General features: G+C 38.5%; 1 protein-coding gene across 1 annotated transcript in view; it reads right to left on the bottom strand.

Annotated features, from left to right (window-relative positions):
- XKR4 (XK related 4) overlaps window positions 1-24,875 on the bottom strand; it is a 214,980-nt gene that overhangs the window by 80,435 nt on the left and 109,670 nt on the right. The window contains exon 2 of the mRNA XM_015855609.2: window positions 1,656-1,855. Coding sequence (XP_015711095.1) covers window positions 1,656-1,855 — 200 coding nt within the window. The remainder of the gene's footprint in view (window positions 1-1,655; window positions 1,856-24,875) is intronic.

Below are 24,875 nucleotides of genomic sequence, written 5' to 3'. Positions count from 1 at the left end.
CAGCTGAAATAAATAATTTTAGTTTTATACCTTTCTGGCTTCCGATACACACATTTCAGAGTTGACTTTAGCTTTCAGGAATGATCTTTGCTTTCTAAATTGAAGTATCCCGGGTTTTCTCTAATTAAAAACCACTTACATAGTACATCACAAGCTTAGTGCCTACTCACCTACCACACTTCTCATAGATCTGTTACTGCACAAAAATGAGAGTGAAAGACCTTCTGTATTAATAGTTTATGAAGATACCTCAATTACAGCTGACCAGACAGTATTCTTGCTATGTTCTTCTCCTGACCCTCTCTCTGGAGTCTCTTTTTTCTGGAGGGCCAAAGTTTCTTGAAGTAATAATGCAGTCTCCTGAACAATAACAATTTGGACTTGGTGTTGGGCAGCATCATTTTGAGAAATAGCTGTAAGAAGTGCTTAGGCAACCCTGTTTGTACAGAACACCAACTAATTAAAGTAGAAACACTGGCTTTCTTTCCCCCTTAAGGTGACAGAGTTTTAGATCTAAAGAAACAAAACCAAAAAAGAAAAAAAACACAAAAACCCCACACAGGAAGAAGGACAGCCTGTATTAGACATCAGTTCAAAGAGGAATAAATGAAAAAGTCTGATTTATCCACAGGAAACTGCCCAGGATCAAGGTTTTCACAGTCACCTATTTTATTCCCAGTTCCTTTTCACCTAATCATTCTCACTTCATGTTACTCTCAATGAACTAACAAGATGAAGAACTTCCTGGAGCAAGGTGCTGCAGCAGTTCTGTCCAGTACAGAGGCACTTTCCGTCCTCTGTCCTTCCTCCTTTCTACTCTTCAGTCTCTCATGATATTTGTGTTACCTTCTGGATCCCAAGTTCTTACTCACTTGCCAATGATTTCTGCCCACATGCAGCCATAAAACAAAACATTAGTACATTATGAAAGACAAGCTGTCAGATACCCCAAGGTTCAATCAGAAAAGAAGCAGAGAAGGAGGTATTTCTATATCTGTATCGCTGATTGACAAGCCTTGTGAAAGGGCATGTGCATGCATTTACCATTTGAAAGAATTAATCATGCTTGCTTAAGGCATCAGCCTTGGGAAGAAACCCATATCTTGAAGGAATTAATGCTCTCATAATGCTCAGCAGCTGACTTGTATTATTTCAGATAAACATGGCTGACTACTGCTGGATACTTATTCCACAGACACCAACATTTTCTTCACAGAATATCTGCTTTCTTCTGTATCATCTTCCGTTTTGCATAATACCATATGATAGTCACTTCTAGAGTTTGGAGCCTTTTAGAGGTTCACAAGAAAAAGCACAGGGAGAACAGTACCTTGAGTGATGCAGTTTTAACATTGTTCTAGTGGATAATCAGAAGAGCTCTTCTACTATAAGACTGCATAGAAAGCAAAGCACTGTAAATCCTACCCACAACTCAAGGCAATAAGAAATGTAAAAAAACAAAACAAAACAACACCACCAGTACAGGCTTTCTTGACAAAGTCATAGTTAACAGCTTAATGGCTGTTAGTAGGCAAGACGCTCTCTTATGAAAGGAGTATGAGGCACACAGCAGTTTGAAATGTGCATAAATATGCATGTACAGGAACTGCATCTTGCTAACACGTTAAAAGCAAGTAGATGAAACGAACTCCTACCTTGGAGGGCCTGGAGTGTACGAGTCTGTACAACAATACAGAGCTGCAGGACCAGCTGTGGTGCACTTTCCAGAAACGTGGCTAGCAAATGCAGCATACTCACATCTGCATATTCATACACCATTTTCCAATAAAACCGCCATCTGTCATTCTCTCCACTCTGTCGACTCCGGATACCCAAGTATATAGTGTGGAAATACCTGGAAATAAAAGAGATAAATTATAGAATCGCAGTATGATATTTTACAGGTAGCAGTTTCGCTCAAAAATAACCTACATTTTCCCAATGTACTTCTATGTTCTGAACGTTTATTTAAAAGGAATATGATATTGCAGTTTATAATAGTTGATGTGTTAATAGTAAACTAAACTGAGAAAAAGATTTGCCTTTATAAAACTGCTCAAAAAGCTTAGCACTATATATATACATTTGTTAAATAGTACTCCTTTCACAGACCCAGTTTTCTGTAAAGAAACGTGTTATGGGGAATATTGACTATATGGTCTCCCTTGAAGCTTTTTCAAATAATGGTGGGGGAAAAAAAACTGATTTTGTGATGGCCTCTACTCAGAAACTTGCAAAGAACGGAGCCCATTTCTGTGGACCTCTACATGAACTTGGAAGACCACCAAGGCCAAGCCTTGCTATGGATGAGCTCCTGATTCTCCACAGGTCCAGAGTTTACTATACAATGTTTCAGATACAGCAAAATGCATAAAGATTTTTCTCACAGACTGACTATTTTAGAAGGACAGAAGATCTATCAGTGACGGTTCCTATTTTTGGAGGAGTGAAGATCTAGCTGTGAGTCGCCTTGGTGATGGGAACTAACTCACTATGACTGCTTCTGTGCAGCAGCAGGGAGCACCAGCAGGAGCCCAACATTCTCATGGTTGTAATTGGCAGATAAGGGAAATAATGAGTTGTAGAATCATATAATCCTAGGATTATAGAATGCCATGGACAGGGCTGTTAGCCACTGGATCAGGGTGCTCAGACGCCATCCAACCTGGCCTTGAACACCTCCAGGCATGGACAACCAGTAAGCTATCGTCTGAGCAAGTCGTGATGCACAATGCCTATCCGGCCTCGAGTAACGAATTGTCCAACTAAACATCGCTAACTTTAATGTCCCCTTCTTTTAGGTTTAAAGCATTCCCCCCTTTGTCAATATCACTATCAGATTGGTGGTAAAGTCAGGTCTTCTTCAGGTTTATAAGCTCCCTCCAAATACCGACAGTCCACAGCGAGGTCTCCACAGAGACTTCTCTTCCCAAACCCCTCAGCCTTTCCCTTCATAGGAGAGGGCATTTCAGCCTTCTAATGGGCAGAAAGTATGTGTCAGCTCTGGTGGGGCGAATATCTGGCCATCAGCAAACAACACAGATTCCAGTGGATACCAACAACGTTCTGTTTTAGAAAGCAAGGTATATCCTATGACAGCAATGCCTCCTGACTGCTGAGATGCTTTCCATGACTCCTGAAGAGTCTGCTGTGATCTCCTCTGACACAGGGCAGTGTTTACACTACGTGGCCTCTGGTCTGCTCTCCTCTCACCTGCCAGGTGTAGGGTAGTACACCTTGCTTTGAAAGGAACTGAAGGAAAATCTGCATCATATGAGGCTTTTGATCTTGTTATTCTGTCAGAAAATCTGACTCCTACAACTATGGCTTAGTACGAATTGAAGCTAGCCAAAAAAACAGTCTAACTTAATGAAAAGTTTTCAAGATTAAGATACTGTCTTGCACCCTATCCTACTGGTGTGCCCTGTTGGTCTACTAAATGAATTGGATCCCTTGTTCTCTTTCTCCCTCTGAATCTCTCACATTGTGGGCCTGAAATAGCTTCTTATGATATTTTGATCTTTTAAATATATTTTCACAGCCTTTTTAATTTTTCTAATGAGGACATATTTAACAAATTTTAACAATTTCTGATATGGAATGTTTCAGCTGGTTGAGATACAGCATTCCAGCATTTTTCCTTCTTCTCATATGCTTTCATCATAAAATCCTTTTCATAACTAGTAGAGCACAGTGAACTGTGAGGACCATATGTATCAGCTGCATGTAACCTTTTGTTCCTCTTCTAATCAGTTCTAACTCCAGAAGTACCTTCTGTCAATGCAAGTTCTCTGACTGTCAGAAGAGCCCAGGGTTCAGCTGCCCTAGCAGAGAATGAACTCTGTATTTGCACCCAACATACTCTTGTACCCAAGATACACATCAGAGCACCAGCCTCACTCAGGAATATATGTCAAACAAAACCAGGGAGCAGCACAGAGCTCATATCTGAGCCAGCATCACTTCTGCTGACAACTCACATCACACAGCAATAGAAAAGCAAAAAACATAAAAATCACATTTAAATTAAAACTTCATCAGGTGACTCTGAACTGTAAAATATCTTTTATTTATTTATTTATTTATTTAGTACAATTTTGCTAGCGGATTCCTTTCAACACTTAAGTTTTTGGTTGCAATTGATTTAGTTGTTCCTAGGTCTTTAGAGTCCTTCATCACAACAGGGACAAGCAAGACTCACATGCTATCCTGCGGGTTGTGTTTTGTGGGTTGTTTGTTTTGTTTCGTCCTGACTCACATGTCTTTCCAAGGGGCACACCTGGGAATAGTGCACTTAGTGGGGCAGACAGCCTCTTCAGCATCCTTCTTTTGAGATATCCCTGACCCTTGCTATAAATATCTAAAGTAGCTTTGTCTGCAGAAGGTTGTGCCAGGAGGCTCTAACCCTGCCAATGGAGCCATCTGCAACTTCAGTTTTACAGCATTTGTGCAAAAAATACTTTTCCTATTAGGAAAATGACACGCTGCGCCAGGCAACATCCCTTAGGGTTCTTCACCTGCTCTGCAGAGTGGTTGTGCATGGCAAATATGTTGTGATTAATGAACCCTTATGGAAATATTTCCTCTCCCATTGCACTTTATTGTGAAACATTGGCAGTGAGTTATTGGGAACTGGGGAGTCATTGCTCTTTGTCTACTTTACTCTCTACAATTTAGACAAGAGGCAGAGGAAGAAGATACTTTCTCTTTTTACACACTAGGGACAAAATTTCAGCCCAGGGTGTTTATTTCTGTCCTATCAATTTTGGCCAAATTAATTGCAGGCTAAAATGAGCATCTACACACATAATTACTGTCACTGATTTATAGGCACAATCAGGTGATTAGACAGCTAAACATCCTCATTTGCATCCACAATTAATTGCACCAGCAATTGATGTTATGTGTGCAAATTAGCAGTTATTAAAGTAAAAAGACGGTTTCATAAAATGCTTCATATATCAAAGACATTTCATACCCACGGTTAAATTTTAAAAAAGAAATTTCTTTTTCTTGTTGTGGTTTCCAAATATAGTTTATCACTGCAATAATGACACATTCTATTATATATATACGCATTATGTAATTGCATCTTAGATACTGTTACTGAAGTCCTATTGTCAGCAAATGCTATAAATGCTATGCAGACACACTCAGAGGCAGCTCGCACCCTGAAGAGTTGTTCTCTTACTGGTCATCTGGTATCATTCTAGCGCAGCTCACATTTCTCCTGAGCTCAAGCAAGATATAGGAAGGATTCATGACAGCTCTGGCTTTGAAACTCTTTTAGGTTCACTGTGGAGCACACTGCTCAAACATGAAGTTTCAGGTGTGTTATTTTCGGTGGTGATTATATCTTAAGATATAATCTTAAGATTATATATAAGATATAATATATAATATAATATAAGATTATATCTTAACTTCAGCCATATGCAGTTCCCTACAAATAGACAAAAACTGTCTACTCATTTCCCCGAAAAGCATTTAATTGACATGAAAATAAATGACAAGAAGTGATTGAGAGTTTGGGCACTAGAAGGAGAAACAAAGAATGAGAACTATGGCAACAATACTGCCATCTAAGGAAGTACAACTTCATCTGGTAAGAAGTCAAGATAGTCCATCAATGTTTCTTATTTCATTAAAGGAGACTTATGTTTGCAGAGAAAATCTTAAGTAACAGAGTTTCCTAAAGCTAGAAAAAGTTCGAAGACTGAAAAAAACTACCAGAAAGTGATATCAGATCTTTTAAATTCTTTTCCTTTTCTTTTTCTGAAGCCAGACCACTGCTCAGTTTGTCAACAGTGATATAAATAAGCTTCCTACTCAGCATAAAAAGAAGGGAGTAGGAAGTAATACTTCCTATATTCCTAGTAATCAGATAGCAACATATGTATTGTTCTTTGAGAATTTTTATATCAGGAGGAAATAGAGCATGCTTCAGCGTTTAATTGCTTCAATTTATTTCAGTATATCAACCACAAGACATGCTATGCATTCCACTGACTTCAGGGTTATGATTTATATCTGGGACAAGATCTTGAATGACATTCTTTTTCCATTATATTAATGAAGGAAGGTAGTAAAGTCAAAAGCAAAAAAAAAAAAAAAAAGCAGGATAATCCCTATGCTGCCTACAAAAAGTGTTCATGATGAAAGCCAAACAGAAGGAAAAAGTCACCTACATTTGTAGCTGTGGAAAAAATTCTGTACTAGAGATAGATCCATTCATTCTCATTAGAAAGCGGCTCTCCAGAGTTTCAAAAATCAAAATTCTCATTTTGCTCCAGGTTTCCGTGCTAAACTTGAGTCGTCCTCTACATTTAAAATACATCTAGTGATATTTTAATTGCATAATTAAAGCATGCCCAATTGTGCATTTAATTGAGATGTGGTAGTGTAATTATAGGATAATACCAAATATTTATAAGAGTGCTTTCCAAGTTTAAAGGGCTTTACAAACAGTAGTTGATTAACTAACTGGGATGCATGTAAATAATCTTACAGGATTCACAGCCCAAGAACTGGCAGCTAACCAATCCAATACCTTCCTCTGAGAGCGAGGTACAGCATTCACTCAAACTCAAAACCAGGTGTGGTTCTCTAAGCCAGTAATGGGAATGAATTGCCCTTATCTGATTTGAAGAATTTTTTTCCCTTCTTTCTCTCTTTTTTTAAGGAATGTTTTTGTCTTGAATACTCCTATCCTGATAATACTTCCTCAGCTCTTGCTCCAGTACAAGGCAAAGAAACCTCCCAAATACTTTGCAAACAGGAGGCAGTTCCTCAGATCTCAGTTATTCTAGAAAAGAGAACTGAGCAGGAAAACCAAGTCCTGATTTCTTGTGGAGCTGCTCACTTGAGTGCAGAACTGATTTCATTGCCCATGCTTTGGCTTCATCAATGTCTTTCAGTCTGTTGAGCTCCTCTGGGCTTCCAACCCCAAATTTTGCCATTTGTCTTCACTTCCTTTCTTCCAGCTGCACATTTTATTGCACATCTTTAGCTAGAAATTGAGATTAAGAACAGTTATATTCAGTAGCTCTTCGTTTAGAAGGTGTGGGCAAGCATGGCCACACACAACCATAATGCCATATGCAAACCCAGTCTGGTTATGGCTCTGAGCTCTTCTTGTTACAGATTTTGACGTTAATGAAACCATCCATCTGATGGCAATACACACAGCTCTGGAAAAAAAGCCTTCAGTTTAGAAGTGTCAAAGATTATATTGCTACCATGTGTTTCATCTAAAAAGTCCTTAGGATGATACACATGAATGAGAAGCTATTTGCATTCTTTGGAAAAAATGGAAGTGATCTGATTTCATGCCTCATGTAGTCCATATTTATTACAATTGCCTAAATCAGTAGAGGACATTTGCTTATGTTACATAATCTACTGAAACATTTGTGAGAAGATCAAAAACCATTAATGGCTAGCTGCAGCAATCCGAGATGCTTATTCTGATGTCTAATTTGCCCTGGTATCAAACAGTACATTAAACAATTTAGCCATACCATGAACAATTGCTCCTTTTGTGTTTGAGGTGAGTAGAATAAAAAATCACAATTGAAGAGCTAAAAAACAGTAGAATAAACAGCAATTCAGATAAGTGGTATTTTCTTCTGTTGCCTAGTTACCAGGAAAACTTAACTGTATTTGTATCTCAACAGTATTTGTTGTGTTAAGTAACAACAGATTGTTCTGTTTTGCTTCTTATGTGCTTTCTTATTAAACATGAATTCATAACAAAAGTTTATTTAGCAGGAATGCTTACTTTCTTATCAGAACATGCTAATGCTTATTCTTTTTGTTCTGAAGAAAGGGACAAAACAGTTCAGTTCTAATTCCCTCTTCCAGGAAGGTACAAGCCATAACAGCCAATTCTTAATTTTCCAATCAAATTATTTTTTGATAGGAGCATTAAGGTTTAATGTGCAAAGGGAAACCACAATACATCCTGTAGCACAGCAGTGACCAAAGCTTGTCCAACCAAGCATGGTTCTGGCAATTTACCAGCAACCAAATGTATGGGCTTAATTTATTTTAAATTATGAGTGCAGCATCTTCACCTGTGTCACTGAAAGGAGATCCACATGAGGAAAGATCCTAATGGGGAATATTTCATCATAAAAACCATTAAAAGCCTTATTTCCAGAATATACCTCCATTACAAAAAATAAAACCAGCCCCCCACTTCTTGTATTTAATTTCCCCTTGAAGTGTTAAGATGTCAGTGAAATATCTCCTTTAATAAAAAGCAAAACACTTTATAGGCGTAAACAAAGCAATTACATCTGTTTCATTATGACCACTAAAGCATTCTGTAGTATCTTCCATGACTGGGTGATCTTTCCCAAATGGCCATGACTAATAGCAACATTTTATGGCCATCTGAGTCTTCATGGCTATCTGAATTAATCAAATGTGACCAGTCAAACCCAGCAGTCTTCCTTATCTGACAAGGCCAAACTGTGGACATGCAGTATGTGAATTTTTAGTATAGGGAGATGTTAGAAGGAGGTATGATGAGGTGTGAGTTTAATAAGGAGAAGACAAGATGGCCAAAGGAAACATGACATTCATGCATTTTCTTCATTACATTCCACAGGCCAAAATAAAATAAGAAAATGAAAAACAAAATGAGAAAAATTCACAGCATGCTATACATCTCACAGCATTGCTTCAGGCCAGTTGTTACCACTGATTCTATGTAACAGCCACTTTTTCTATTTTAATCAGAGACAAAGCCATTTAGACATTTACCACAGCTAACAGCTTCTACTGTGCTCACGTTTCCTGCATGACACCACACACCTATATGCTCTTTAACCACAATGTCCGCTTCATCAAAAGCTGATGAAATTGCTGTGAGCCCCAGAGGCCTCTTGGTTTCCACTGCTGGGAAATAACAGGAGTTTCTTACATGTTACTAAAGCTGCAGCCCCGGAATTGGTTGCCTGTGTGAGACCAGACCCCAAGGGACAAGAGGCTTCCCAAATGATCACAGACTCAGATCAGAGAGAGCAGAGATCCGTGTTCTGTATTCCCTGAGAAGCCAAAGGCTGTCCCACTGTGTCAGAAGGGTCCACATAGGCTTCTTAGATCATCAACACTTACTCGAATCCATTAGGGAAACATGGCTTTGTTGGTTAAAGCTGGGGTGCTCCAAAGAATTAAATCCAGTTCCTGACTCCTCTTCAGACTCCTGATTTTCTTCCTACAGACTGAAAGGTTGTTCAGGGTTTTCCATGTAGAAGCCTGTCTCTCGCCTTCTGAAAAACTTGATTTCTTTGACCAATAGTGGTTGCACAGAATTTCTTTTACCTCTGCTCCTACCATCCTCATCATTATCATATTTGCATTCACTTCTAACCCTATCTGCACGCTATTAATCTCAAAACATCCTGGCAAGCAACAAATACCAAGAATCAAGGAGTGGAAAATGAGACTCCCTTGGGGAGCTTCAGGCATTCCCTGGAAAGACAATCAGTCACAGCCAGGTATCCTTACCATTCAGATGCCCCAGGAATATAACGATTATTGTCAGCGTCCTCAGTTCACCAGCCTCAAGGGTTGAAGCAAAAACCTAGCTATTGGAAACAGTCCCAAGGCTCTCCTTGTGAGACCAGCAGGGAAGAAGAACCTTTCTCATGACTACTTGTTTGACTACACTTGAAGAAATAAACACCTGTAGAGTTAAGAAGTGGGCATAGCTGGACAACAGTACCTCTGACTTCTATGCACTGGGTAGCAAGTGTATTTCCCAGTCCTCCAGAGAAGCAGCTGTGCAGCACCCCAACACTAAATTAGGATGAGATTAGTATAAGGCAAAGATTTCTTGGTGCCCTTCTTAGCTCCTCAGTAGTTCTCATAGGAGCAAAGTACACAGCAGCTCACTGCAAATCAATGTCTCAAGGCTGGAGACATTGCAGTCTGGGTGCACGCTCACCTCCTGGGTTATAGTGTTTGTTATTCACATTGCACACACAGAGATGCTCGGGTTCCTCTGGGAAGCTGAGTCTCTCCCTGCATCCATCTTTCAAACCATTTCCAGAGGGACATGGGCTATTTATTGCTCTGAACCATCCACAGGGGAGGGCTCAACATGGAGATGAAGCTCTGGAGCAGAGAGCAGGATAAATACTCTTGAGAATTCTTGCACCAGTTCACAGCCAGCTTTGTTAGGGAACCCTTCAGTGGCAAGCTGGTGAACATCTGGTCAAACTCACCACCTAGAAGAAGGAACAACTATGCTCTGTTATTTACAAGAACCCATGGTGCCTGTTACTTTCTTTGGTGTCTTTGATAAATTAAATAGATGAAGCCGCCTGCAGAACAGGCAGCTTTCCAAAGTCAACTTCCACGGGACAAGAGCTGGCAGCTGCAATCCCCTTGGTCCAAAACTAAATAACCACAAAATAATAAGAAGTGCTTTTTTGAAGCAATGGGGATGTCTGAAGTACCTTTTGTGAAAGTCAAAAGAATTAACAGTAGTGCAAATACTACAGAATCAGAATGCATAGGGTACAGGCTACATCTCAAAGACTAAATAGGGCCATGTTTTATCACTACTGACAAAATATAAAGTGTTTCCTTCCATATAAATATCTTTTTCTAAGACTACTGGTGTGTGCCAGGATGAATCTAGTTCCTGTCACGCTTGGGGTCCAGCACGTAATCTCACACTGTGAAGCAGAAGGAGCTGGCTTCCTCCACTAACCAGTAAAAATTAACTATTGCCAACTTTCCCCTTCCTTCCCCCCCAAAACCTTCCAAAATTCTTATAAGAGCTTTGTTAGAAACTGCCTGCACTTTCCAGCTCAGAGGAAACATACAACTGAGAATTCTGTTTGGAAATACAAATGCTGTAAATAACTATTTTTTTTCCAGCCTACTTATACGAGAGTCTATATTTCATGTTTTCCTTTTGAAGTACTCAGGAAAAACTTTCAGCAAATCCTCTGATACAGAATGTCTAGTAAGCTGAACACTCACTGTTTGGATGGAGCAATCTTTAAGATTCAGGAAGGAATGTGGGATTAATCACTCATTAAGATATGGTCAGACAGTACTTTTGTGATTTTTATGTGATAGTCAAATGACTGTCAGTATTATTTAATAGTTCAAGTGAATTTCCAGTTGGTGCTTAGAAACTGTCTGACTAATGGGAAATGCACTTTAATTGTTGCCTGCTTGAAGAACCTTATATAAGAGTCAATGCAAACCAAATCTGCCAGCTAATAGTATTAGCAGTGCTGAACAGCATCTCACGAAGTAATGATCTTGAATGTTAAGTTGAACACTGCACCACAAACTCTACCCACATGCTTTGCAAATGTAGCATTCAGAAATCTTTGGAATAACATTTCTGGCTTGAGATTTGCATAGGGGTAAAGGTCTAGGGCAAACAGCAGCATTTTCATTTTCAGCCTTTCATCAGTTCCCACAGAAGTTCCCAAAGAACCTCAGTGAGAAAAAGACCCTTAAGAAACTAATGGGAATTTTACCCATTAACGCACCTCCTGGTTTGATCTCTTACCAGTATTACAATGTACAGCAGGGCTTTACAGAATAAGAACAAGGAACTTAAGAGGTGACATGCTGGCAGTAGCACACAAGCCAAAAGAAAAAACAGTGCAAGCTGGCAAGACAGCAGTTACATTAGGACTTGAAAGCAAATGCTGGTCATTAGAGAATGACAGTTTTTAGCTTAATGGAAATTCTCTATCTCGTTATTAGCTATATCTTAACATATAGCTCAAAACCCAAAAAGCACTCAAGAATAGTAAAATGCCTATAAGAATAAACGCTTCAAGGAATAGCTGGTAGCAAAGGACACGAATTTATAGGAAATCCTTAAACTCCCTGTGAATTCAATAGCCATTTTGCTTGTAAAGATATTCAGAAAGGAAGGCAGAAATAACATAGGCATAACACAAGAATAAAGAACTATTTATTTATTTATTTGTTATTGTGTCAAGAATTCCCTAGACAAACAGGAGAAAAGAGAGCTGACCACATCAATCTCTTTTATAGCATATTCTGAGAAGGAAAACCTAAGGGAAATATGAACACAATGGTCACTGAAAGGGGCACCACATAACAAGCAGGGATGTCAGAGCCTCATAAACATCACGTGCTACCTATTAGCTCTGAAATATTCATTCTTAAGCAGAAGGAGAGACTCTAATGAAAAGACTTTAAGAGAAAAAAATTGCATCAGAGAAAATATGTATTATCAGTAAGTGTTGGTCTACATGGGCAGTTACATCCATTTCACTGAAAATATGACTTTAAAATGGTTGATTCAGGCACTTGAACTCCTGACTAGATATTTTCTTTACAAGTGACTTGCTTTGCTGCAAGATTGATTAAGAGCCAGTCTAAGGTAAGCTGAAAGACTGAATTAAGTCAGTAATGCTGAATTAGTCTTCACCTGAAGACCTGAAAAAAAAAATAGCTAAGCTTTGGCATATGAACATTTTAAATACTATTTTTAGTAGGGGTAAAAATCTGTAAAGTTCTGCAACACAAACACAATCAATTTTTGCATACAGATGCATATGTTTAAGCCTGTCATTCCCTTTTGGTATAGGGATGTTTATTCCAGCAAAGAAAGTTATAACCAATAAAAGGCCTGTAAAACTGGAGTGTTTTCAAGGGGGTAGAACTGGACAGAGGATTGCCAGGAGTCAACGGCCATCTACTCTTAACTAGAGCAAGGAGAAAAAACGCTGGAGCCAAAAGGCTTCTCTGGGACATGTTGGTCCTCAGAAGCAATGAAATTATTGCTTCTGATAAATTCTTTGTGATAACATGCAGAATATCATTAGGGATATCAACAACCGCATATAGGAAAAATTATCTCACCCAAGTGATGATAGAGTCTCTAGCTACAGAGCACTCCTCAGAAAGTAGCCTTCATCCAGGAGACATTCTCCCCTTGGAAGCTAGCCCTTACATAAGCAGAGGGAGGGGTGGATGCAGGGTCCACCACTTCTGGTCACGGAAAATGCAATTCTAACATCTGTAAAGAAAGCAGGCTTTTCTTTAACCACTAGTCCCTGCCACCTAAATCTCTCAGACATATGCCAGATGCTAGTGCTTGAATTCCTTGTACATACTGACACCCCACCTCCAAATCATCTCCTAACTTCAAGGTTGATTCTTGGACTAGATTACAGTTTATTACTTCTTCAAGGAAAATATGATACATGCCTTTGTAGTGAATTCAAAAACCTCTCTGCTTCACAAGTGAAAATTAAATTGTACATACTGTTAACAGTACAGTTGCTAAATAATTAGGCTGTTTGGCATTATTCGCTTAAATTGAAGGCCATTTATATTAACCCAGGCAGCAAATTGCATGAACTTCCCTTAACCTTTGGAAGCCATTATGAAATTCAGTATTTTTGGCTAATTACAGTTGCCGTTTATGGGGTCTGCATCCTTTCTATGTTAGATAGGTAAAATACCAGTGTCCCCATTATAGTTCCCATGGATGACCCAAGAGCAGAACAAGATTTTCCATGCATGCAGCAGCCCAGAATTTAAGTAGTATTAGAGGTGAAGACGGAAAGGCGTGTAAATATTCCTGACAAAGAAAACTATGAACTGCTTTTAGCTTTTGGTGGGTGCAGTCAAGAACTTGCTTTCTCTGCTGGCATAGCTGACACCTGACATCAAAAAGACCTTGGAGAAGCAGGAAAAGCTACTTCTGAAAGTTATTCTTTTTCTACAGAGAATATTATAGAGATAAGGTGTCCTTTTTTAGGCCCACTGGTTTCCTTTCTAACAGCAATTTGTTCGCTTACAAATGGCTCCCAAGCCACAGGCACCCAGAGTTTCCAGAGGAAATTTAAAAAAGGAAAATAACTTGGAAGACCACTGCAGTACACAGAAATTTGAACATATAGGAAAGGCAATACAAATACCAGGGATAAACTGAGCAGCAATTCTTGCATTTTCCAAGGAAAAAGAGGGAATTGTGGTAGGTTTAGAGGGAGGGAGACTAGTCAGAAAGGCTCCAAAAGCACACAGCCATGGTTGCTCCCCATTTGCCCCTTGCCATAAACATCACACTCCATGAATTTTCAGCCTTTCACGCTCTGCTGAGAAATAAATTGTTCAGGTCTAGGAGGTCCAAAGCTAGCTCTACTAAAGACCTATGTATTAGTGTTCAAAGATGCATATCATTTCCTACAGCTAGAGGCAGCCATTTAGATTTGGCAGATGTTATTTTATTTGTTCAGGCTGAAAGGTCACTATAATTCTGCCAGCTTTATTTTCCGTATTTAAAATGTCACCCCAAACAGGTAGCTAAGGTAACGCATTTGCTTTCTACATATCTTCTACCATTTTCCATGTCAGAGAAGGTCTTTTATGTCTTACGAATTCTAATTAAGTTTGAGAACTGGTCTTTGAAAAAAAAAACACTTGAAGGAATTGAAGCACCTTTTAAAGACGACTGTCTCAGTAGCAAGGGTGGTCAATTCTATTGTTTTTCAGAGGGTCTTGACATGTTTGCTTCTGGCAGCATTTCTTTTCTCCCTCTCAAAGTATCTCTTCATGTAAGAATAAAATCATAATGATCAGAAAGCTACAGTCCTCCATTTCTGTCCCCACCTTTACTTGTCTCTGCAATTTGCACCTACATAGATACAAGACCAATTTGACCTCATGCCTTGAAGGCCATTTCAAAAAAAGCAATTTAAGTCATGATTGTAGGGATGCTGTGAGGCCAAAAAAAAAAAAAAAAAAAAAAAAGCAATGATAGTGCCTTCTGCTGGGATACAAGAACTGTGAAGCAACAGAAGATAGTAAAGAAGAAAAATTATCTCACCCCAGCAACAGCTCAAGAGGATTGCAGTCTCTATCCAGAGAGTTACTGCTCCCTTGACTGCCAACCTTTAAATGAGTGTGAGTAGGGGCAGACTCAGAGTCCACCTATTCCAGTAGGTGCAAGCCATGCTCCTGAGCTCCCTGGGTTAGCCATGTCTTCACACCTTGTTCTCAACAACTGGTTCAGGCTGTGACATTAAGTTCCACTGCAGATGCCTACATTGGTCTGTCCATTGACACCCAACTTCCACTAATCCCAGCTGCACAGACCCACTCTCTTCTTGTGCCAGCTCATGCACACAGCTGAATCTGTGCTGAACTTTTTCAACATGTCATGCTGATCAAGAATTTCTCCTGCTTTTCTCATTTGATTTTTTGGTTAGTTTTCTGTCATCTTAGCTTGCTGAAATGTCTCTGGGAGCATCCCAGAGGAGAAGGACTGCAGGAACAGATCAGAAGTTTAGAAGCCATGGGAGATGAAGGCAGGAGGAAGGTGGGACCTCACTGCCCAGAATTTGGAGGGAGTCTCACATCCATGTCAGAGCTGGATGATAGAAAGACTTCAGCAGTTTGGAGTATGCAGGTTTGCCTTGCAAGATTTCTCCACAGAATACTTTGATTCTTTTTCTAATTAGGACCCTTTTACCCTTTGCTGACATTTGTGATCCAAGTATATGTAATGTATCTCAACTGTCATGCGGGTCAAATTCATTTAACCATACCCCTAAGAATCCTGTTTGCTTATTAACTAACTTGTATCAGGCACGTAATGACACAAGGATCTCTCTTCACACTGTTTAATTCACACACTGTCCTTTTTTTTTTAAAGAGTTAAAGCTCTCATTTAGTGTTATAAATCACTTGAAAGGAAGAAAAAAACATTCTGGTACTGAGGTATAATTCTGAATGGTTTTCTTAGTACATTCTGTTTTTCCATCTTGTGCTTGTCAAGATAGACATGAAAGCTAAAAGACCAAAAAGAATTTCTACAAGAAAAATGCTTATTTTCCTTGTAAAGTACGTTAATGATCAACACTGTCTCTAAGGACCTCTGGTTCTTTCTTCCATATTGTTGTGCATGTTCTATACCAAACTGCAGACTGACATGAAATACTTGTGAAGCATTGAAACTCTAGGTCAAGATAAAGGCCATCATTCACTCTTTTAATTTGCTTTTGAAATTAAGTTTCAAAAAATCTGCAGAAAAAACTGTTCCTGTGCCAAGAGCTTCCTTTTGTAGTGACTATTTAAGTATTTTCACAAACACATTTTTATCTGGTTGGTTTTTTTTTTGGTGGTGGTGGTGATGGTTTTTTCTTTCCTGACCACATGGTTTGAACATTCAAGTCAATGTGACCTTACAACTTCCTAGGGGAAAATTAGTTGCAGAGAGATGGCACGCAAAGAAAGAGGCACAAAAGAACCAGTGGGTTTTCTGCAAAATACATTTAGTGTTTCTTGGCAGTCTCTGCCCTCAACTCCCACCTTTGCTTTAGCAGCATCTGCTGTGATTTTCTTATCTTGCACTGAGTGGTTCAACTAGAATTTCATTATTTGAAAAGTGCATTCCATTCACTAATGTGTATCTGATTAAGCTTGGCTCCAGATTACTCTGTTAGAAACACTTTATAGCTACAACTTCACAGAACACTGAAACATCCTACTTATCAGAAAGCATTGGCAGAATACCAGCTCTGATTGAAAGCCTTCTAGCCTCCTTCAAAAATTAGGTCTGATTGAAAAAATGGGATAGGTTAATGACTTTATGTGCATGCACGTACAGATATGCATGCACACATGCTCCATATATGCATACACTCACATATCATGCTCTTATACATGAGCTGAACACCCTACAGGAGTCTACATGCTTGTGATGAAACATTCTTCTACCAATAGAGGTTCAATAAGGACATTCTGGGGAAATTAAGGCAAAGAAATGAGACAATATTGACTGAATTTCTCTCAAGTAATTGCACCAAAATGTTAACTTCCAGTATGTTCAGCCAAAGGCTAAGAACAAGCTCAGTCACAGATGCACTCTTCAGCCCACTTCACAGGATGCAGTTCCCATACTGTTCCCAGGCTTGTATGCTAATTAAGTGGACTGAATACAGACCACAGTACCTTTCCCTTGCTATAATTTGCTGTTCAGCTTATTCCCCCCATATGGGTTAATCTGGTGATCAAATTGCTATAGCTAGACTGACATTAGTTTGTCTAAAAGAAGAACAGATTAAAAATAAGTGAACCTGGTCTTTGTAATTCAAAATTAAACCCAAACAAATAAAAAAACAAAAAAACAAAAAAACAAACCAACCAACCAATCAGCCAAACAAGCAAACAAAAACCTGAATGAACTTGAATGTTTAAATTTCATTATTCGTGTTCTCATGTTTTCATGTTCTCGGACTTCAGTATCTAAAGCTGTCCTGGAAGCTGATTTCAGTCTGGAACCAAATTTCAGCCTTCTGTGAATCTGGCCTATGTTTGCAAAGGGTGGACCTTACCCAGGAACCGTGAATGCCAGAAATCATACAGAAGACTGATCCTCCTGAGACCTTCAAATTAATTTTAATGCAACTAAGGAATTTGACTAAGCTCACGTTAAGCTCTTCACATTTGAAACTGCTGTTCAGGGTAAACCTGTGGGGTTTTATCCATCACTGTCTTGGCTTGATTTGAACTATAACCCAGAAATGAGGGGAAACACTTCAAGCAGGAGGGAGAAATGCTCTAAACAATTAGCACAAGGAGTGAGAAGAATTCAGTCATAATTCTCATGCAGTAAATCCCACATGAACTTGCAGAATCATTTGAATGATAACAGAGAGGCTAACAATATGCTTAGTATAAAAAGAACTGACGTAATTGTCAATTAACCCGACTTATCTCTGGACCTCGACCGTCTGAGAGAGAGACACATAGTCATGGATGCCATGAGGCCTTCTCTCAATTTATTGCTGTGTCACACTCCTTATATGCCATCCTAATTCCCTTGCAGATGCATACACCCACTATGCAAACCCGATGCATACGAGAGGGCCTATACACACACCTACCTATACCCCCTCCCACTAAGTCCCTAACCTACTGGCTGTAACTCAGCTATTCCAGAACACTCTGTCTACTCAGAACTACACTGTATGCACTCATTAATCCTTACATACACAACCCAGTACTCCAACAAAGATCAGACACAGTTCTTACACAATGGGTACACACACAGAGCTGAAACAACTGAATTTAAGTATTATGTACTAAAGCCTGATGAAAATTTTGACTTCCTGTTGGAGTAGCCAAAAACATGCAGTGTCTCCAATTTCATTCATGAGTAATGTCAGAATGATGGCAGTCTCTAGAGCTCCCACCACACTGGACAAACTGAATGACCCTTCATCTGCTCTCCATTATTGTCCATAGGGGATGTATCAACATTTATATACCTACCAGTTAGATGTGGATTCCGTCCAGGCTATAATCTCAATCATCCTTTTACACAAGGGGCCCCTAAATCTCTTATAATGCTTTTCTGGCCCAAGCAACTTGTAACTATCAAGAGAAGAGTGTGTTCTTATTACAAGGCTTTTCTGTGGCCTTTTGGCTGAGTAATTCCCATGAGACAGACAGTTGGGATGTGCAAACCCACAGGCTGGGAGGATGTGCAGAAGATTCATGCGCTACCTTAGCAGAGCTGGACACACCAAACTGTAGGCCAATGCTGTTACAAGTTCTATAGCTTTTAGCATTAAGACCAAGAACCAGTGGCATCAGCACCTAACCAAAAGCAGATGAAGTTTCAGATATCTCCTGTCTCCTCAAAGTTACTTCCTAAATATTCTGTGTTGAAGGCAACATGAGACAGGACATTGATTCTAATGCAAAACAGTAATTTTACATTCTTTATCTCCTTGCATATGTCTCATAACCTCAATTTGAGATGGCTCTATTCAGTAACATGGTAGGTATATTTGGAGGCTAATTAAATTAAGACCTGCTAAATAGTAGCTCCCTGGGATGGCAGGTGCTACATAACTGAAAGAGATTATATTTAACATGTCACGTTAAGGGATTCTTTTTTGTTGTTTTCTTCGAAGATTATCTCAGAAATCCTCCATGTGTTTTAAAGCTGAAGTTTCATTAACAAGTTGTCAACACCAGCCCCTCCTCCTAGAACACTCACTGTTCCCTCCTACTCTTTTCCCAGAACACCAGCTATCTCGAAGCATCCAGAATGGCAAAGGAAAACCTGGGTTTTTTAAATGAGGAAAATAAAGCAAGAAACTGGGGAAGTTTACTTCTTTTCAGGGCTACAAATACTTCTCTGTCTCACACACATGGTTACCATATACACAAACAGAGTCAGGAACATATTTGCAGAATGCATATGTACTTTTAACAGATAATTTTTCACATGTAAATAATTATATTTTAAATGAAACAATATATTGCTTTTACATCAAAAAAAGAAATGAGTGGAGCGTTTTTACCCATCTCATTCCTTCACTTCAAATTCTTTTTAAGTTAATTTCTACTATATTAAATTAGTAAGTCAGCACAGTACCAATTCTAGTTTTTTCTAAAATGGCTAGAGTAATACAAGTAAGGGCTCTATTATTCAGTTTCAACCAGGAAAATAATTGCTTCATAATAGATGCTGGTTATAAATCAAAACTCAATATTCCTCTCACATTTCAGGAAATAATAGCACTCTGTCCATTCCTTAAAAGTCATGGCAATCCCAGGTGCTTCCTAATGAAGACTGCTATCCCCCATCTGTGTCACATCAGACTCTGTTTTCCCCCTGCTCTCCTCTTCTACATTACAGTTTCCAGTGGTTATTAAATGCATCTTGGCCAGCCATTCTTTTACATTAGCATCCCCATAAGATGCAATATCTTCCTGAAGTCCCCCAATAACCATTCCACCTGTAATCTGCACTTAATACTGAATTCGCACCAGAGAAATTCATTAGCTACAAACAGTATAAAACTTCCTTTATACATGTATTCATTTTATTCATCCAAAACCACCATTGCCCTTGGCTGCAGTACGTTTGGCCTCTTCCCAATAAAATCAATTGTTAACACACGCACTAAAAAAAAGCTCCATGCATTCAAAAAGGATTAGTTACACCTTGGACCCTGAGATTATTGTACACTATCCTGCTGTTTTGATAAGGACTTAAAATAAATAAATAACCTGTTTGTAATATACAAAGGTTGCTCCAAAAGTGATGCCTTCTGTTTGTTTCCATGGAAACTACAAAGACACAAAGAGCATGATGTTACAATTTGATGGAGCAAATTCTCAGATACAAGAAAATATAACGGAATACTAGTGAGAAGGCTCAGCCTCTACTGCCATGCCACCAGTATTTGCCTCTGACATTGTAGGCCAATATAATAAAATGGGAGGCATTACTTGCTGAGCAGCCATTGTACATACTGCTTCTTTTCTTCACAAAATGTGGGGATATTACACAGAACTGACATAAAAGTATTAGGTGGGGTTATGGATTAAAGTTCTAAAGTCACACCTATGTAGATATTTGACAGATTGCAAATATTTAAATATTCTTTCTTCCAATAATAATACTAATAGGTGGAAGCAGAACTCTTGTGGGTTTATATAAATATAACATAGAAAATAGTAATCTCTATCTATATATGCATGATATACATACGTAGAAAAATAAAAACACAAATATTATCACCTATTTTTGCAATTTTGTTTTAATTCTTCAGGTTATGACACAATATCCAGTAAAAGTTGGAAAACTAGTATTACATCCTTTAAGAATCTTGTCTAATTGTAATCCATTATATTTTCCTTATGATCCCAACAAATAAAAGAGTATGAAAAATAATTTTTGAAAATCATAAATTAGGAAGCAGACAAAGGTAGACTGGCTTAAGCAATATAGCATGTATGAACTATATCATTTGTCACCATGTATCTTAAATGTAATGAAATCTTCAAAATTGCCTTATGCTTTTAAAGCTTTTTCCAATAAGGAAATGCAACTTCATACAGTATAATTATAGCAATTTGAGTATACACAGAAATTCTCCTGTCCTTGAATGTAAAGGACACAAAAAGCCTGTAGTGTTATACTTTTCAAGAATGACTGTGCATTAACAGAAACACTGAAAGCAATGATCATGGTAGTCTAGGACTCTTGGTAGTTAAATTAAAGTTCCCAACACAGACGGTGATAGGATGCTTCAGCACTTGCTTTTGTATATTTTGGAGTGAACAGACTTGGAAAATATATAGATTCCTCTGAATATTAAAAATGTTTCTTTAAAACTGATTTATTAATTTGGATAGGAAGATCACTACACTTTTCCATGAATGTAGTTTTACTAGCTCTTTAATTCTATTTTATTAAATTTTTCCTTAATATTGGACAAAATGAGGGACAAAACCATGGAGAGCAAGACTTTGCTAAAGCAGAATTGCTCTTGAGATTTAAAAGAATTCAACTTCATACGTGAAATACAGAGTACATGTATTATGGATTTGAAAGAGCTACATCTCCACAGTCCTTTTTTATGCTTAGCATGGATTCTCCTGGACATAATGCTGGACACAAACTGGGGCTGTACCTAAGGGTTAAGGAGCATTAATGTGTTAATGCATTGTATAGCTGCCATCTTTCAGGGATAAAGCAGCCTTAAGCTTCAGTTACCAGAAGCTATGGGAGCTCAGCATCTCTTTTAAACCATTTTTGTTCCAGTGCTTCGATTTGAAAATGGTGGATACAGATATACAGGGAGATGTATATACAAAGAATATAAATTAGATACAGACACATATATAGAAAAAGTATCAGACAAAAGGCCTGAATAATTTCTCATGACTGCCAGCTTGTCTCATCTTCTTCATACTTCCCATATCACCAGATACTAAGAGGACATTACTTATCCCAAATTAAGCTAAGGTTGCATTCTGGCAATCAGTACCATATATTCAGCATCTTTTTATCACATCAAGGTAAATAACTGTGACCTTTTAAGGTATATATTCCTAGTTTGTAACCACTTAAAAAACCTGAATTATCATTCAAAAACAAGTAAAATGATGTGATTTCCCTATAGTGTATCTGATTACTCTTCCAGTTCACATTAATGTCTACTTTGGACAATAGGTTTGATGGATATAAAGAATTTAAATGGATCATTCAAAAGGCAAAATTCAATATTACATTTTTTTTTTTTTTTCAGCTTTTAATTGAAATAATTTGGCTATACGGACAGAGGTTAAGGGTATTACTGGAGTAGTGTTCCCTGGCACTTCTCACCCTCCTCCAAGCAATATAAATTCAGACTGATATTTCTGGCAGTAGTAAAGAAATATTGTTTGAACTAGTAAACCTCTATTTTGTCTTGTTATAATACTGGAGCTCATGCACTTCACCTGCGAGATAGAAGTACAGTGAAGGGATGGGTTTATCAGCTGCCTTCCCTGTTTAAAATGCCAGCTTCATATTTTCAACCAGTGCCATCAGTTCTAAGGCACTAGTTAAGCTATTTTTACTTTATGAGCTTATGAAAACATAACAAGGTCGATTTTCCATGTTTTCTATGCAGAGCATGAGAACTCTCGCCCTGGTTTGCCTGCATATGTTCCTGTGTATGTTCAGATTACAGCGGCACTAACAAACAGCTTTACAATTCAAATTCACCAATTAAGTCACCAATTTCTTAAATTCTTTCTTGACTATAATTTCAGGCACTTTTCCTCAGGAAAAAAAAAAAAAAACAAAAAACTTTGAAAGAGGTTCAGTGATTTTTACTAGCTTTCTGCTGTTTTAATCTATTCCTAAAAGTTTGATTTGCCATGCATGTTTCAGACAGAAAAGCTTGTGCGAGTGTAATTATAACTGAACCCGATTTTATTAAAATATTGTTTGTTCTGGAATTATGAGCATAAGGTTTTCATTTTAATGACGAGCATTTTGGTTTCTTGTTTCATTTCTCTTTGTGATGCAAATATTTAAACTGCTGGAATGCACAGCTGTTGAATATAGAGCGTACACCAAAGATTCCTGCTGATTAAACTAATCTGTCCACCTTGATAAGGATCCAGTGATAAACCCTTCCCAGTTCAGAGAAAAATTTACATATGTCGACAAGACTAATGTTAGTAGCTTTCTACATAGCTTTTGTGATCACCCTGACATACCCCTAAATCTCCTGCAGGCTCAAGATTTTCTTTTCCTGCTCCCTGTGGTACAATGAGAACATGAGACAAAACCTGAAGACCATCGTGTTCATGATGTTATTTAGAAAACAGTTAGAAAAAGGTCTTTCAAGAGGGGAGTAGCAAAACTATATTCTGTGCATATTAAAAGGCCCAGTTCTTTAGGGCTTTCTATGCCAGCTTGTCTCTACAGACTGCTGCTCACTCATACTGACCTCTCACAGCTTTTCAGATTTCTTTTCAACTTTAACTCTCCATCAGTAAAACAAGATTTTCAGCATCTTGCCACAGGGTCTCTGAAATAGCAGCTGCTCTGCAATGCATACCAAGATGATACCATCTAAGAAGCTGCTATGATGTACGTTGGGTTTGAAACTGATATATTCAGGCAGGAAAAAGCATTTCTAGCACTAGATCTAAGTTCCCTTGTTCTTATACTTGCAATCTACCTTAAGTTAAAAATGAAAACAGATTTTCTCTTCTTCTTTGTTTGGGATTAATTAAATAACACTTCGTTATTCTCAGAACCTATCACATTTCATTTTACTTAGCCATTAATGAACATCAGTCCTAGTAGGACACTGAAGAAAACTGGTTATTAACCTACTTCCACACTGATGATAAGACATCTATAGCTCATCTTGGTAGCCCTCATTCAGTTTACACTTTAACACTGTCTCATTTTGGGCATGTCTACCTTCACTTCCTTAAAAAAGGGAAAAAAGAATAAAAAGAGAACATGACTGCCACATTTATGAAAGAAGGATCTGGGGAACTACATGGGGAACTACAGTGAGCCTCATGTCTGTGCCTAGGAAGATCATGGGATTTAACAAAGCCAAGAGCAAGGTGCTACACTTGGGTTGAGGCAACCCCAGATATAACTACAGATTGGGATTAAAACTTGAGAATATCCTTGCAGATAAAACCTTGGGGGTCCTGATGGTTGTTGGTGGTCAACAACTTGGCCAAGAAGGCCAGTGATATTCTGAGGTGCATTAAAGAGTGTGGCCAGCAGATGAAGAGAGGCAATCTTCTCCCTTCTGCTCTGACCCACTGAAGCCACAGAGAAGGCTCTGGGGAAACCTTGGTGTGGTTTTCCAGTACTTGAAGGGAGCTTGTAAGCAGGAGGGGAACCAATATTTTACACGGTCTGATAGTCCTATTATAACAGGACAAAGAGAGATGGCTTTAAACTAAGAGAGGAAAGAATTAGGCTACATATTAGAAGGAAATTTTTTACACAGTGAAGGGCGATAAGCTAGAACAGGTTGCCCAGAGTGGTAATGGATACCTTGTTTCTGGAGGCATTCAACATCAGACTGGATAGGATCCAGGGCAGCCTGATTCAGTGGTTGGCAACCCTGGCCATGGCAGAGGAGTCTGAACCAGCTGATACTTAAGTTCGTCTCCTACCTAAGCAATTCTGTGATTCTATGATTATAAACACCCTTTCAAAATCATATTAAGACCATGAAGGCATAGCTGAATTTTTCCTTTCTTGCTGCAATAACACTGATGATTTCCAAGAAGCCTGAAAAGTCTTAAAAACCCACAGGTTTTTAGGGCCTGTAGAGAGGAACAAAATCAGGAAAATGTTAATTTGGGTTACAAGACATGCATACATTAGGGAAGACTTAAAATGAATTTTGGGTAGATATGTGAAGGACTTCTGGCTTCTCTTTAACATGTTCTCTCCACAGGTTTCCTGCTTATTTTTCTAGTAGTGCTTACCTTCACTCTAACAAGAGAAAGTGCTAATATTCCTCTGCTGCCTCCATCCTGACACAGAGTCCAACACTGGACTCTGTTCAGTATCC

This window comes from Coturnix japonica, chromosome 2 (genome assembly GCF_001577835.2).
Source record: "Coturnix japonica isolate 7356 chromosome 2, Coturnix japonica 2.1, whole genome shotgun sequence".
NCBI lineage: Eukaryota > Metazoa > Chordata > Aves > Galliformes > Phasianidae > Coturnix > Coturnix japonica.
The sequence above is the reverse complement of the archived record's forward strand: the minus strand, read 5'-3'. Positions and strand labels throughout refer to the sequence as shown.